This window comes from Heterodontus francisci, chromosome 3 (genome assembly GCF_036365525.1).
Source record: "Heterodontus francisci isolate sHetFra1 chromosome 3, sHetFra1.hap1, whole genome shotgun sequence".
In the NCBI taxonomy this organism is placed as follows: domain Eukaryota; kingdom Metazoa; phylum Chordata; class Chondrichthyes; order Heterodontiformes; family Heterodontidae; genus Heterodontus; species Heterodontus francisci.
Window position 1 is genome coordinate 117,994,910 of NC_090373.1, and position 13,450 is coordinate 118,008,359.

Genomic DNA, 13,450 nt, shown 5'->3' on the forward strand with positions numbered 1-13,450 from the left:
TTTGCAGCCCCCAACAAGCAGGTTGGTAGCGGTGTTGGGGGGCTGAAAAATTGAGTGGGCAGCGGGGCGTGGTGCCATTCCCAACGCCTTCCTGCCTCCACTCCACTGCAATTTTACGCAGGGCGGTGGTGAGAAATGGCCTGCCCGCCCCAAACCAATCAAGGCCTTTAAGTAGCCAATTAACTGCTACTTAAGGGCCACTTCCCACCACCCACGGGGGTTATTTTACCCACGGGGGCCAGACAGCAAAGGCCCCACTAACCCCACCTGTTAAAACCAGGCAGCCTTCTTGCGGGCTGGGGGCGGGGCCCCTTCTGATTGGCATTCTGTGCCCCACAGAGGGCCATTCCCAAAGCCCCAACCTCCCCCAATGCACAACACTCACCCCCCCCCCCACCCCCGACCCCCAACCAACCACATTTGCCTTGCCAGGGACCAACTGATTATCCCCAGCGAGGCCCCTAAAACTTACCATCTTTTGGGAGCCGTCCTGTTGAAGCTGGGTGTAGTCCCAGCAGTGGCCAGCGCTCCCAGTGGCTGAAGGGACAAAGAGCTGCTGGCCCACTGATTGGCCGGCAGCTCCATTAGGCGGGACCTCCTGCCTCAAGGCGGTGGAAGTCCAACCTGAGACCAATTAAGGGCCTGGGGAGCGAAAAATCCCGTCATGGCTCCCCAGGCCTGGAGGAGACAGGCTTGCCACCAACTTTTTGTCTGGTGGGTGGGGCCTCCCGCCCAACATAAAATTCTGGCCTAGGAGTGAGCTAACTGGATTGCGGTAGAGCGAAATTGGCATACAAAACTCCAGATCAACAATGACAATAAGCAAGATTCATAAATTTCACAGCATCAAGTGTTTAAGGTTTCACGGTTCAGATACATATTCTCTCCTTTTATGTATAATAAGCTACTGGTTTGCTTGTCTATTAAGTATTAGCGTCTTATTAATATGAAATCAACAAGATGAATAGATGCACACATAGGCATATATTTTAAATACATCTCCCCACTAATTGCTGCACTTTAGCCTCTATGATGTGTAGATAATCTGAATTTAATTATTTGCTATCCCAGATGAACTTCAAAGGGAAGTCCTTCATTCTTTCTTGGAATATTCTGTCAAACATCTCTGATTGAGCCACAGTGAAATGATTTTTCCAGTCTCCAACTATTCCTGAAAGAGAAAAAGAATGTAATAAGCTTTTATAAGTATTAAATGAAATAAAATGAGAACAAAATAAATATAAGGAATAGAATGGACAATTCTATAAAAATAATGAACAAATGTAAATCTGGGTGTGTTCGACAAATTGTTGGTCTACAAACACAGTCAGATTCTGCAGCTGAACCTTTCCTAATGCAGTGGGAAAATACTCCACACACCCCAGATCTAAATTGGAAACTCACTTGCCTTCTGGGAGATATCATTAAGCATTGTGCACAACCATTGGCATTTTACACACTTTTTTGTTGTGCCCAAGTTGAATGACACTTTTCTTGCAGCTGGAGGAAGCAGATGTGAATGTTAGATGCTCCAGTTTCTAGCTCAAGGCCCTCCTCTGCCATTAGCATGTTTCTCACGTGTCAGCAGCCATGGATACTGCATTTCCCTCCTCTCCAAATGGCATCCACTCAATGCCATTCCGCTTTCACAGAGTGTGAATACCATAGACTACAGCTGTTTTCTTATTGGCCATTGACCTGCATGATGATGCTGCTGTGGTCAGATATCACCTGAATATTAATTGGGTCCAGGAAGTCCCCAAAACGTACCCTCTTATTGTGCAGCCCAACGAATTTCTTCCTCACCAGCTCCTAGATTTGGCCACAGGTGAAACAGCATTAAGGGCTTGATTTTCTTCCACAATCCCATCACAAATAAGGCAAGATAAAAATCAGAAAACGGGGCAAAATTTTCCCTAGCTGACCACTTGCCTCATACAACATGTGGTGGCAAGGCATGGTGTAGGTTCCTGGCTAATTGATCCCATAGTCTCCATCAATCCAAGAGATTATGAGGATGGTGGTGGTAGTTCCTGGGCTTATATTAGGAAGCTCCCTAGGTGACTGGATGAGGGGCTGGGAAGAGGATCTGGGACTGGCCTTCTATCTGAGGCCAGAAACTTAACTGATGAAGGATTCAGTCCAGTCCAAGCCTTTCAGTACAAAAGATTCCAAAATCTTCAGAGCGTTTCCCCACTTTAAGAGCTCCTTTGCCTTTTCTAATGCCGCAGTGGGTCCCTGCCACAACACTATTGCATTTCCCTCCTCCGTAGAGGTAGGCTCCTATTTGTGATACAATTAGAGATTGCAGATAATTTTAACGATCTTGGACAAAGAGTGGATGAAAAAAGGAGAGAGAAAAGAAGGTTTGGGTGGAAGAACAGCCTTGAAGGGAATTTTTGAAGGCAGGGCAGGAATGGCCTGGGTAACATCATAACAGCCTATCATTTTCATGATTTTCTTAGATGTAAATGAGGACAATGCACACATGCAAAACTGCTTCAAAATAAAAAACAAATCTGTCCTCCTGCAGAATCAGGATTTCAGAGCTAAGTACGCTGGGTCCTACCTTCCTAATTCAACAGGTTTCATGCTGGGGCTGTTCCCTAGGGAAATTGGCTCTTGTAACTCCAACAGTTTTTAACATGGATTACACTTAGAATTATGTATGGAATAAGTGTTTGAACAGAACATTTGAGAAGGTACAGATGAAGAAGCTAATTGGATAGGTTCAGATGAAAAAGGCTTTCTAGCCCTTTTGGCCTTATCTTTCCAAAATACCAATTCTACCATCTTCATACTATGACATTAATGCCCACCAGAACAGGTAAACAGGGCCCCTTTAACTTCTTATCCAAAGGATAATGCCTCTCTCATTCAGTACTGCATTAAAGTGTCAGTCTAGACTATCTATTCAAGTCTTCAACCCTCCAATCCCAAGCTAAGAGTGCTTCCAATTGAGCCAATTAAATTACCAATTAACCTAATAGTTAATATATGGATGTAGGAATTTAAAATTCCTACCTTTTCTAAGAAATGCCCCACTTGCGTTTTTGTTTTCAACATTTTCATAGTTAGCCATCGGATTCATTTTCATATTTTTGAAGGTGCAATGCTTCACAACAGTGTCAAGTTTTTCATCATCCAACTCTTTCCCAAGAAAGTCACATATTTTTTGTATTGATGTTCTTAAATCCTGCAGTATATAAATGTAATAAATTAGTTGCTAATCCTTGACAGTTCAAAGATAAGGATAACAGCGTTGCCAGGATGTTAGCGAATGTACACTTACCATTTTGGGGGTCTTTACTTTCATCTTAATTTCAAGAAATGGTAAGAGCAATTCAGCCTATGGGCTAAATCACTCCCAAACTTCCCAGATATTTTTTTAATTTCCAAAATTGAACTGAGCACAAGTTAACCTGGACAAAGTAGGATCGTCCAAGAGGAATAAGAAGCACCTGGTCCATAGATGAATTTAACCCCACCACAGCAGGGAAGAGCTAAGATCCAGATACCAGGCCCCAGCTTTTAAAAGAATTACAATGATCTGGAAAAACTCTGACTTGATTATACTGAAGAAAGACCCATCAAGAAGCAACAAGGGCTACTTCAGGGAGGGAGTAAATGGAGAAAAGGAATGGAATTCATAATACGTGTGCAGGATAACTTTCGCAAGCAGTATGTTTTTAAGTCTACAAGGGGTGAAACTTTGAGTGTTCTAGTTATGAGTAACATAATATAGCACATAGATGTGTTAAATGCGGGTCAACTTGGTGGACGTAGTAATCAAAATATTATGGGATTTAAGATACAAATACAACAGAAAAGGTTATAGAAGAACTGATGGCATCAGATTGGATAAGATGGATTTTAGAATATCAAGGAGTGAGCTAGCAGGCGTGAATTGGAAAGGGAAAGTCATGTGATTGACTTTAAATCAACAAGAGGAAATTATTAAAAAGGAGATAGCAAAGTTTCAAAATAAAATATACTAATAACAAAAAAGGAGACTGCTTCAAGTTTCAGAATGCATGGATAAATAAAGATGTTAGAAATAAACTAAAATTGAAGAAGGTGGCATCTGGAATCAATTTTTACGATAAAATGATAATAAGAAACAATGGGAAAATAAGGAAGAGTGGTAAGGAAGGGATAAGGAAAGCAAGGAGGCAGTATGAGAGAAGAATCTCAAAAATTAAAAGAGCTGTAAAGTAATGTACAAATATGTCAGTAGAAAGGCAATTGTCAAATTTGAGGTGGGGCACTGTGAGGAGGAAATAGTAAGTTAGTAATGTATACAAGATGCCAAGGATCCTTAACAATATTTCTCTTCAGTATTTAAAAAGAGAAAATACAGAGAAAGGGATAAATCCAGAATTGGTGAAAAGTAAGATGAGATATAATAAATAAAAAAGGAAGTATAAGAGAAATTAGTTAAGCTAAAGGAAGGCTAAGTTGATGGGTTACATTCAAGGAACCCAAGGGAAATGAAAGAAAATGTAGTGGAGATCCTAGAAATTATGGACTGAATTTTACCAGCCGCTCGACGTTGGGGGTCGTGGCAGGGGGGTCCGTAAAATATTTGCAGGAGAGGCCCGCCACGACCTCCGACGCCAAGAAGGCCCTGCCGCATTATACTGGCAGCGGCGAGGCCTCGGTGCAGCCCCGCGGGGCCTTCATTTGCCGACTCAAATGTATTCAAAAAAATGTTAATTAACTAACCTGGTGGCTGTCCCAAGGCGATATTGCAGCCGGTGGCCGGAAGTCTTCCGAACCCCATTTGGGGATTCAAGGTGAGACATCAGTGGGGAGGTGGGAAGAGTGAAATTATCAGGGTGGGGGGGGGGGGGGGGGGTGGTTGAGAACGGGGTAAACACTTTTTATTGGATGAGGGGAAGGCGTTGAAGGGCAAAAGTGACTAAGTTCGGGGGGGAAAGTTCGGCTTGGGAATAAAGGTTTTTCTGGTGGGAAAGGCCCAAAAATAAAGCATGTGGTCATTGGGGGGTTGATAGAGGGACTTCCATCATTTTTTGAATCTTTTACAATCAATGTTTTTTAAAAAATGAGCTTGAAGCTCTTTAAAAATGGCACTGGTGCCTGCGCAGTGACTCCGGACACCATTGCCAGGGACAGAGCGGCCACCCCCTCTACATCATCGGGGCTGGCCACTCTGTCCCCTCTATTTAAATAAGCCCCCATGCAAAATATCGCAGGGCCTCAACGACGGCGCATCTGCGCCTGAAGGCCACTGACTTCAAAGCGTGCCGCCACAATGTGCGGCGTGCTAATAAAATTCAGCCCTATATTTCAGAGTTTTATTGAAAGTGGATGTGTATTGGAGAACTGGAGGTTATTCAATGTAATATGCTTTTCAAAAGGGAAGACACAACTATGCTCAGTTATTCAAGATCAGTTAGTTTACCATTTCTAGTAGGGAAAGTTTTGGTATCTTTAATTAAAGATGAAATTACTAAATATCTAAATAAAGAGAAAAAGAGACAGGCAAAACAGATTTCAAAGGGGAAGATTTTACTTGACAAACGTAGCAAAATACTTTGAGGAGGTAGCAGATTTGATGGGAGAGGTGTACACGAACTTTCAGAATTTAGATATCACAAGGGAGACTACTAGAGAAGATTGAGAGCTATAGAATTATTGGCAGGCTAGCAAATTGGATTGAAAGCTAGTTGGAAGGAAAGGAGGAACCTGATTATGATTTCAGGGCAGTTTTTCCAGAGTGATTTAAAGGGGAACTGCTTCTGTTCACTACGTAAATACCTCATTTGGATGGAAGACTAGAGGGAGTAATTTCCATATTTGCAGGTGATACAAAAATTGGAGGCATAGTAAATAATTCTGAGGATCAAAACAAGCTACAAGAAGATATTGATAAGATTGTGGAATGGGATAAAAAAAAAAGTACCAGATGGAATTCAGTGCCAGTAAATATGAAATGCTACATTTTGGTGAGAAACTAATAGCTATACTTTGAATGGTGGAAAGCTGGATAATATGGAAGAGCAGCAGATTTGGGGGATTCACATTGAAACATAAAAAACAGCTGCTCAAATGGATATGGCCAGAAAAAAAAACTAATGGAATGGGTTTTATGGCAAAATTTTAAATTTGAGATATAATGATGAATCTTTATAAAACCTTAATAAAAGCAGAGAGAGTCCTCTTTTTTGTCTCTGACACTTTTTAATGGGCCAATATTGAAAAAATTGTGACTATTTTCACGAGGCAAAGGAGATTAAAGATGGTTGGATAGAGCTGTTTAAAGTTATGAAGAGATGGGAAAGAAAAATGAAGAACTTCATCAAGATTCTTTTCATCCCCACTCCTCTAGCTTATTAATTTGTACTTGTAACAGGCAATTTCAAAGTGCTTTCACACTTTCGTTGGTCAGGCACATCTGTAGCTCAGTCAGTCTGCAGTGCTTAGTTGTATAAAGCAAGTGAAAGATGCTTTGTTTACCAGCAGGTAAATCACTAAACATCAGAGAAAAACAGGAGAGAGCTCTACGTTTTTATTAAATAGCGGGGTTCCTTAAAAGGCCATTGATGTGCCCATCATGCTCTACATGGTCTTCACAGGCAAATTTCAAGCACATTTCTATCCACTCTCTCCCATCTGTTCATAACTTTAAACAGTTCCATCAAATCATCTTTAATCTCCTTTGCCTGGTGAAAATAGTCACAATTTTTCAATATTGGCCCATTGAAAAGTGCCAGAGACAAAAAAGTTCAGGATGGTATTTAAGTTTACAACTATTGGCAGTGCCATCCATGCCCTAGAGTTGAGTGGCAGGTTGTCCTGTAGCCTGGCACAAAAACATTATTACTGCTTCCCTATATGGCTCAGAATTTCATGGTAAGTTCCGCTGTAACTATGGCGCAAGAAGTGCATTGCACTGGTTCCGCGCGCACCCCCCCCCAACCAGCTGCCCCCCCCCCCCGCCAACCCAAGGAATTTTGCACATAACTGATATGTGCAAATTTCCTTGTTTATTTACACTGCTGCCCAGATCCATCCGCTGAAACCTCTTGCTGCTCATTTACACAGCTCTACATCAGTGCCATCCAGGATATTTTGGGTTGCCACCCCTGACAGGATTGCTTCCCGGTCACGTCCAGATAATTCTTTGTCATCCAGAGAACCTATTGGAAGGCTTACAGTGGACAGGGGCACTCCTCCTGCAATGAATTAACATTTCCTCGGCATCCAAAAATATTTCATCCTCATTCTCCCATATTCCTCTAAGTACCATTTGTAAAGTGGGATTCAAAATAAGAAACCCACTATGCAAAGGGAATGATGCGAGCTGCCGCCTCCCAATCCCAAGCTCAATTTTCTGGGTGAAATTAAAGGGGCAAAAACGTGGAAGTTTGGGGCCTCATTTCCTGACCAATCCCCCATTTGGAACTCAATCTTGGCAGAACCTAATCAGTACTTCCTGCTTTACCTGAAATATGGGTTTAGCTTTTCTTGGTTTGTCAATTAAAAAACATTAAACTAATTACCAGCTTCATTTCCTCATAGGTCACAAATAGGATGTTGAATTCATCTCTGTGGGCGTACCAGTTGTGGATGTGGTCAAACCAAGAGCTGAACACCACTGTTAGAGAAAGCATTTGCATGATATCAAATGGCACGTGAAATTAAAAGTGATTGCCAGTTTTAGTAATGCATTAAGTATCAGACAACAATTTCCTCTTTGGACACCTGCTGGGTTCAATGTACTTGAGGTGCTCTGTACCTGTAGAAGGAAATGTTCCTGCAAGACATCTGTCCTGGGTAATTTGCATGGAGAGCAGCTGCCAAATGCCCCAAGATCTGAATATTGCCCTGGCAGGGGTGGAAGTGTGAGCGCTGGTTTGGTGGGTAGGGGAGACAATGTGAAGGGATTGGAGGACCCAAGTATCTTTGCAAACATGCAGCCCATGTACATTCTTTCCCAATGACTCTTTGATCCTGCTGAGGTCCTGGCAAAAGCCGTGTACTCTGCATAGTAAAGAATGGTCCGAACTCAGATGTGTTGAGAACCAATCATATACCATTTCTGATTTCCCTGAATTTGGTAATACGACCACTGGAACTGCAAACTACCCAATCTTCAGAGACCGTAAGTAAAGAATTTTATCATCTCATCCTTGTTTTAATTCCCTCCATGTCCTTGCCCCTCCTTACTTCAGCACCTCCTACAACTCTCCAAGATCTCTGCCCTCCTCCCATTTTGGTCTCTTGTGCATCCCTGATTTTAATCACTCCACCATTGGTGGCTGTGGCTTCAGCTACCTTTGGCAGAAACTATGGAATTCTTTCCCTAAACCTCTCCACCTCTTTACTTCACTCTCCTCTTTTAAGACACTTCTTAAACCTTTAGGCTACCTGTTCTAATATCTCCTTGAGTGGATCAGTATCAAATTTTGTTTGATAACTTTCTTGTGAAGGACCTTGCATTCGTTTACTACATTAAAGGGGCTATAAAAATTCAAGGTGTTGTTGCTGTTGTTATGATCAGAGTTAAATATCTGTTGAAACCTAAAATAAAGCCATTGACCTCTGCAATAAACCATGTAGTTATACAACTACCAAATGTCTAATTTTAGCCAAAATTGGCGAAGATTGTGTCTAGAAGTAAGATAATCTTTAGCAATGGAGTGTCAGTAATTCTCTAATCCAAGGATTAGTATTGAATTCTGACTGCAGATCACTTAGAAAATGAATGTAATTGCAAGATATAGGTGCAACAGGCAGGGGTTTCACAAAAGAATGCTTGAAAAGGTCATCTTCTCAACTCTCACCTCATCTCATCTCACCTTTGGCCTCCTTGTCTCGAGAGACAATGGATGAGCGCCTGGAGGTGGCTATAAAGGCCAAATCTAGAGTGACAGACTCTTCCACAGGTGCTGCAGATAAAATTGGTTGTCACGGCTGTTACACAGTTGGTTCTCTCCTTGCGCTCTGTCTTTTTTCCTGGTCAGTGGTTTGTGAAGCAGCGCCTGGAGTGGCTATAAAGGCCAATTCTAGAGTGACAGACTCTTCCACAAGTGCTGCAGATAAAATTGGTTGTCACGGCTGTTACACAGTTGGTTCTCTCCTTGCGCTTCTGTCTTTTTTCCTGCCAACTGCTAAGTCTGTTCGACTCGCCACTCTTTAGTCCCGCCTTTATGGCTGTCCGCCAGATCTGGCGATCACTGGCAACTGACTCCCATGACTTGTGGTCAATGTCACAGGACTTCATGTCGCGTTTGCAGACGTCTTTAAAGCGGAGACATGGACGGCCGGTGGGTCTGATACCAGTGATGAGCTCGCTGTACAATGCGTCCTTGGGGATCCTGCCATCTTCCATGCGACTCACACAGCCAAGCCATCTCAAGCGCCGCTGGCTCAGTAGGGTGTACATGCTGGGGATGTTGGCCGCCTCGAGGACTTCTGCGTTAGAGATAAGGTCCTACCACCAGATGCCAAGGATTCTCCGGAGGCAGCGAAGATGGAATGAATTGAGACATCACTCTTGGTTGACATATGTTGTCCAGGCCTCGCTGCCGTAGAGCAAGGTACTGAGGACACAGGCTTGATACACTCAGACTTTTGTGTTCCGTGTCAGTGCGCCATTTTCCCACCTCTGCTGGGTCTGTCCTGCCGGTGGGACAGGACATACCCAGGGATGGTGATAGCAGTGTCTGGGACATTGTCTGTAAGGTATGATTCCATGAATATGACTATGTCAGGCTGTTGCTTGACTAGTCTGTGGGACAGCTCCCAACTTTGGCACAAGCCCCCAGATGTTAGTAAGGAGGACTTTGCATGGTCGACAGGGCTGGGTATGCCATTGTCATTTCCGGTGCCTCGGTCGATGCTGGGTGGTCCGTCCGGTTTCATTCTTTCTTATTGACTTTGTAGCAGTTAGATACAACTGAATGGCTTGCTAGGCCATTTCAGAGGGCACTTAAGAATCAACCACATTGCTGTGCATCCAGAGTCACATGTAGGCCAAGACCAGGTAAAGACGACAGATTTCCTTCCCTAAAGGACATTAGTGAACCAGATGGGTTTTTCAACAATCGACAATGATTTCGTGGCCATTATTAGACTAGCTTTTCATTCCAGATTTATTAATTGAATTCAAATTCCAACTTCTGCTGTGGTGGGATTCGAGCCCATGTCCCCAGAGCAATACCCTGGGTCTCTGGATTACTAGTCCAGTGACAATACTATTATGCTACTGCCAGAGTCAAGCTGCCTGGTTTCAATTTTAAACAAAGCTTGACAGTTAACTGTCAGTCACTGTAAACTGGTGCATTCTCCATGGCAACACCTCTACCTATCAGAGTTCACTTGCCAACCAATCAGCATTCTCTTCTCATACAGTATAAAGTTGTTGTTTTCCCTTACATTGGTATTCTTGCGCATTGTCTTGATGAGTGCAAGACAAAAAGCTTTGACAACATGTCTCTATTTTCAGCAGTAATTAAGGAAGTAATAGAGAGACTCGTGCAATGTGAATCACAGAAATCCCTGATCAGTTCATAGGACCAAGAGTCTAATGTCGAAGTGAGCAGAAACATGATGAAAACAAAGAAATGGCAATGATTAAAATACACAATATGGTTAATGCTAATTATTTACCTTTGCCTTCTATAAATTTTCCAAGAAAGTCTTCAAAATTTGATGGTGTACTTAACACTGTGATAAAATGTTGAAAGTGATATAGAGAAACAACAACATCCTTCGGATTTCGAGCAACATAAATAACCTGCATGTAAAACATCTGATCAGTTGAAAATGGAATTGTAAAAATATAAGAATTTGCATTGTATTATCAGAAGTTATTGATTACACATAACTGCTTCCATTTATTTCATAGCTTGCTATATTTAAAATGTATAATAACATAGTATAGTTGTCAAAATGAATTTCATATTAATTTGCTGCTTTTTATTGATAGCAGTCCTGTTAATTGGAATTAAGCATGTGAAACTATCTGTCTAATGGTAGTACTTTGAACAAAGCTACTTCTCAATTTTCTATGCTCTTTAAGCAATGTGTCCTCACTGGCTCCATGTCCTCCAGTCTACTAAATTCAAAATCCTCATCCTCCTCTTCAGATCTCTCTATGGCCTTGTTCTATCCTACCACTATAATCTTTTATAACCATATGTCCCAGCATAGATCCTCCTTACCTGTGGCTTCATTCTTCATCTCCCACTACTTCATTATTAGTGGCAGGGCCTTCAGCCACCATCCGCTGCACTCTGCAAATCTCTCTTTAAATTTTTTCATCTTCCTTACCTTTCTCTCCACTTTCAGAAGCTATGCCTTTGCCTATGCTTTCAGTCAACTTTTCTAACTTCTCCTCAGTTCCAGCTCATTTCTACTGTCCTCATGTGAAAAGTGCTATAAAATGTAAATTAGGGTTGCCAGGGATATCTCATAGCATCCATTAAAGTAGAAACAGCTAATGCTTCCAATATATCTTCCTTTTTCCTCAACCGAGAATTCCCCCCAACCTGGCTGACAGGGCCCTTGACTGTGTCAGTTCTATTTCAGGCACTTCTGCTCTCAACCTTTCCCCTTCTACCCAAAACCACAATCGGGTGCTTTTTAAAATTCATTCGTGGGATGTGGGCGTCGCTGGCTAGGCCAGCATTTATTGCCCATCCCTAATTGCCCTTGAGAAGGTGGTGGTGAGCTGCCTTCTTGAACCGCTGCAGTCCATGTTGTCTTCACCTTCCACCCCACCAGCCTCTGCCTTCAATGGATCATCCTCATCCATTTCTGCCACCTTCAGCCGGATGCCACGGCCAAACATATTTTCTCCTCCCCTCTTTCAAAGGGACAGTTCCCTCCGCGATATCCTGGTATACTCCTCAGTCTCTGCCAACACCCCCTTGTTTTCCTACGGCACCTTTCCATGCATGCGCAGGAGAAGCAATACCTGGCTTTTTACCACCTCCCTTCTCACTGTCCAAGGCCCCAAAAACGCCTTCCAGGTGAAACAGCAATTTACTCGTGCTTTTTTCAATTTAGTATACTATATTCGCCACTCACAATGTGGTCTTCACTACACTGGGGAGAACAAACTAAGATTGGGGGACCATTTTTTGAAACATCTCCATGTAGTTTGCAAGCGTGACCCTGAACTTCCAGTCACTTGTCATTTTAATTCTCCAATTTGCTCCCACTCTGACCTTTCTATTCTTGGTCTGATACAGTGCTCAAATGAAGCTCAAGGCTAACTCAAGGAACAGCAGCTAATCTTTCAACGGGGCACTTTACAAACTCTGTACTCACTGAGTTGAACAATTTTAGATCATAAAATTGGGGAGGGAGGAGGAGTGCAATTTGCAGGGGGTGGAGAACGGCAGAATCCTACGCGATTGGTGGGGGTGGGGGGGATGCTGGGAAGGGGCTGAAGGGTAAAGTGATGAAAGTTCGGGGGGAAGGTTGGAATCTAATCTTTAATAGGGCGGCACAGTGGCGCAGTGGTTAGCACCGCAGCCTCACAGCTCCAGGGACCCGGGTTCGATTCCAGGTACTGCCTGTGTGGAGTTTGCAAGTTCTCCCTGTGTCTGCGTGGGTTTTCTCCGGGTGCTCCGGTTTCCTCCCACAAGCCAAAAGACTTGCAGGTTGATAGGTAAATTGGCCATTATATAAATTGTCACTAGTGTACATAGGTGGTAGGGAAATATTGGGACAGGTGGGGATGTTTGGTAGGAATATGGGATTAGCGTAGGCATTAGTATAAATGGGTGGTTGATGTTCGGCACAGACTCGGTGGGCCGAAGGGCCTGTTTCAGTGCTGTATCTCTAATCTAATCTAATCTAATATTTTTGTCTGGAAAGGGCTTTTCAGATGTCGTGTTCTCATTGGGGAGGTGGGAGAGGGGATTTGCACTAATAATAAAGTTTAAACTTTCACATTTTGACACCTTTCCCTTTTAAAATGGTAATTAAAATGCAGGGCTTAAGGCCCTTTAAAAATGGCGCCGGTGCCCACGCAGTGGTGCCGGACACCTTTGCCGGGGATGGAGTGGCCGCCCCCTCTACGTCATTGGGGGTGGCCACTCTGCCCCCTCCATTTAAATGAGCCCCGTGCAAAATATCACAGGGTCTCAGCAATGGCGGATCCGGGCGAGTGGACCACTGAGATCAGAGCCACCGCGATTTGCGGCACGCTCATAAATTTCAGCCCTGTTTCTCTCTTCACGGTTGCTGCCAGATTTGCTGATTATTTCCACTTTTTCTGTTTTTGTTTCAGATTTCCAGTATCTGTAGCATTTTGCTTTTGTACCAACAGTTGTTGACCATTTCTGTGCTGTTGGTTGGGGAGAATTTTAACCCTTAAGGATGGGTTGGTTGGGGCTGGATGGGAAGGTAAAAATTGTAAATCTTTTGACCCCAACCTCCTTCCAATTATATTAAAAGCAAAATACTGCAG

At 43.1% G+C, this 13,450-nt stretch overlaps 1 protein-coding gene across 5 annotated transcripts in view; it reads right to left on the bottom strand.

The window, feature by feature from the left end:
- Nucleotides 1-410: 410 nt before the first annotated feature.
- The window catches only part of LOC137360041 (amine sulfotransferase-like), a 49,067-nt gene continuing 36,027 nt past the window's right edge, over nt 411-13,450 (bottom strand). For all 5 annotated transcript variants that reach the window (XM_068025634.1, XM_068025653.1, XM_068025645.1 and 2 more), the window contains 4 exons: nt 10,639-10,765; nt 7,527-7,621; nt 3,025-3,196; nt 411-1,171 (listed from right to left, as the gene is read on the bottom strand). In XM_068025634.1, the coding sequence (XP_067881735.1) occupies nt 1,056-1,171; nt 3,025-3,196; nt 7,527-7,621; nt 10,639-10,765 (510 nt within the window). In that variant the 3' untranslated portion in view covers nt 411-1,055. The remainder of the gene's footprint in view (nt 1,172-3,024; nt 3,197-7,526; nt 7,622-10,638; nt 10,766-13,450) is intronic.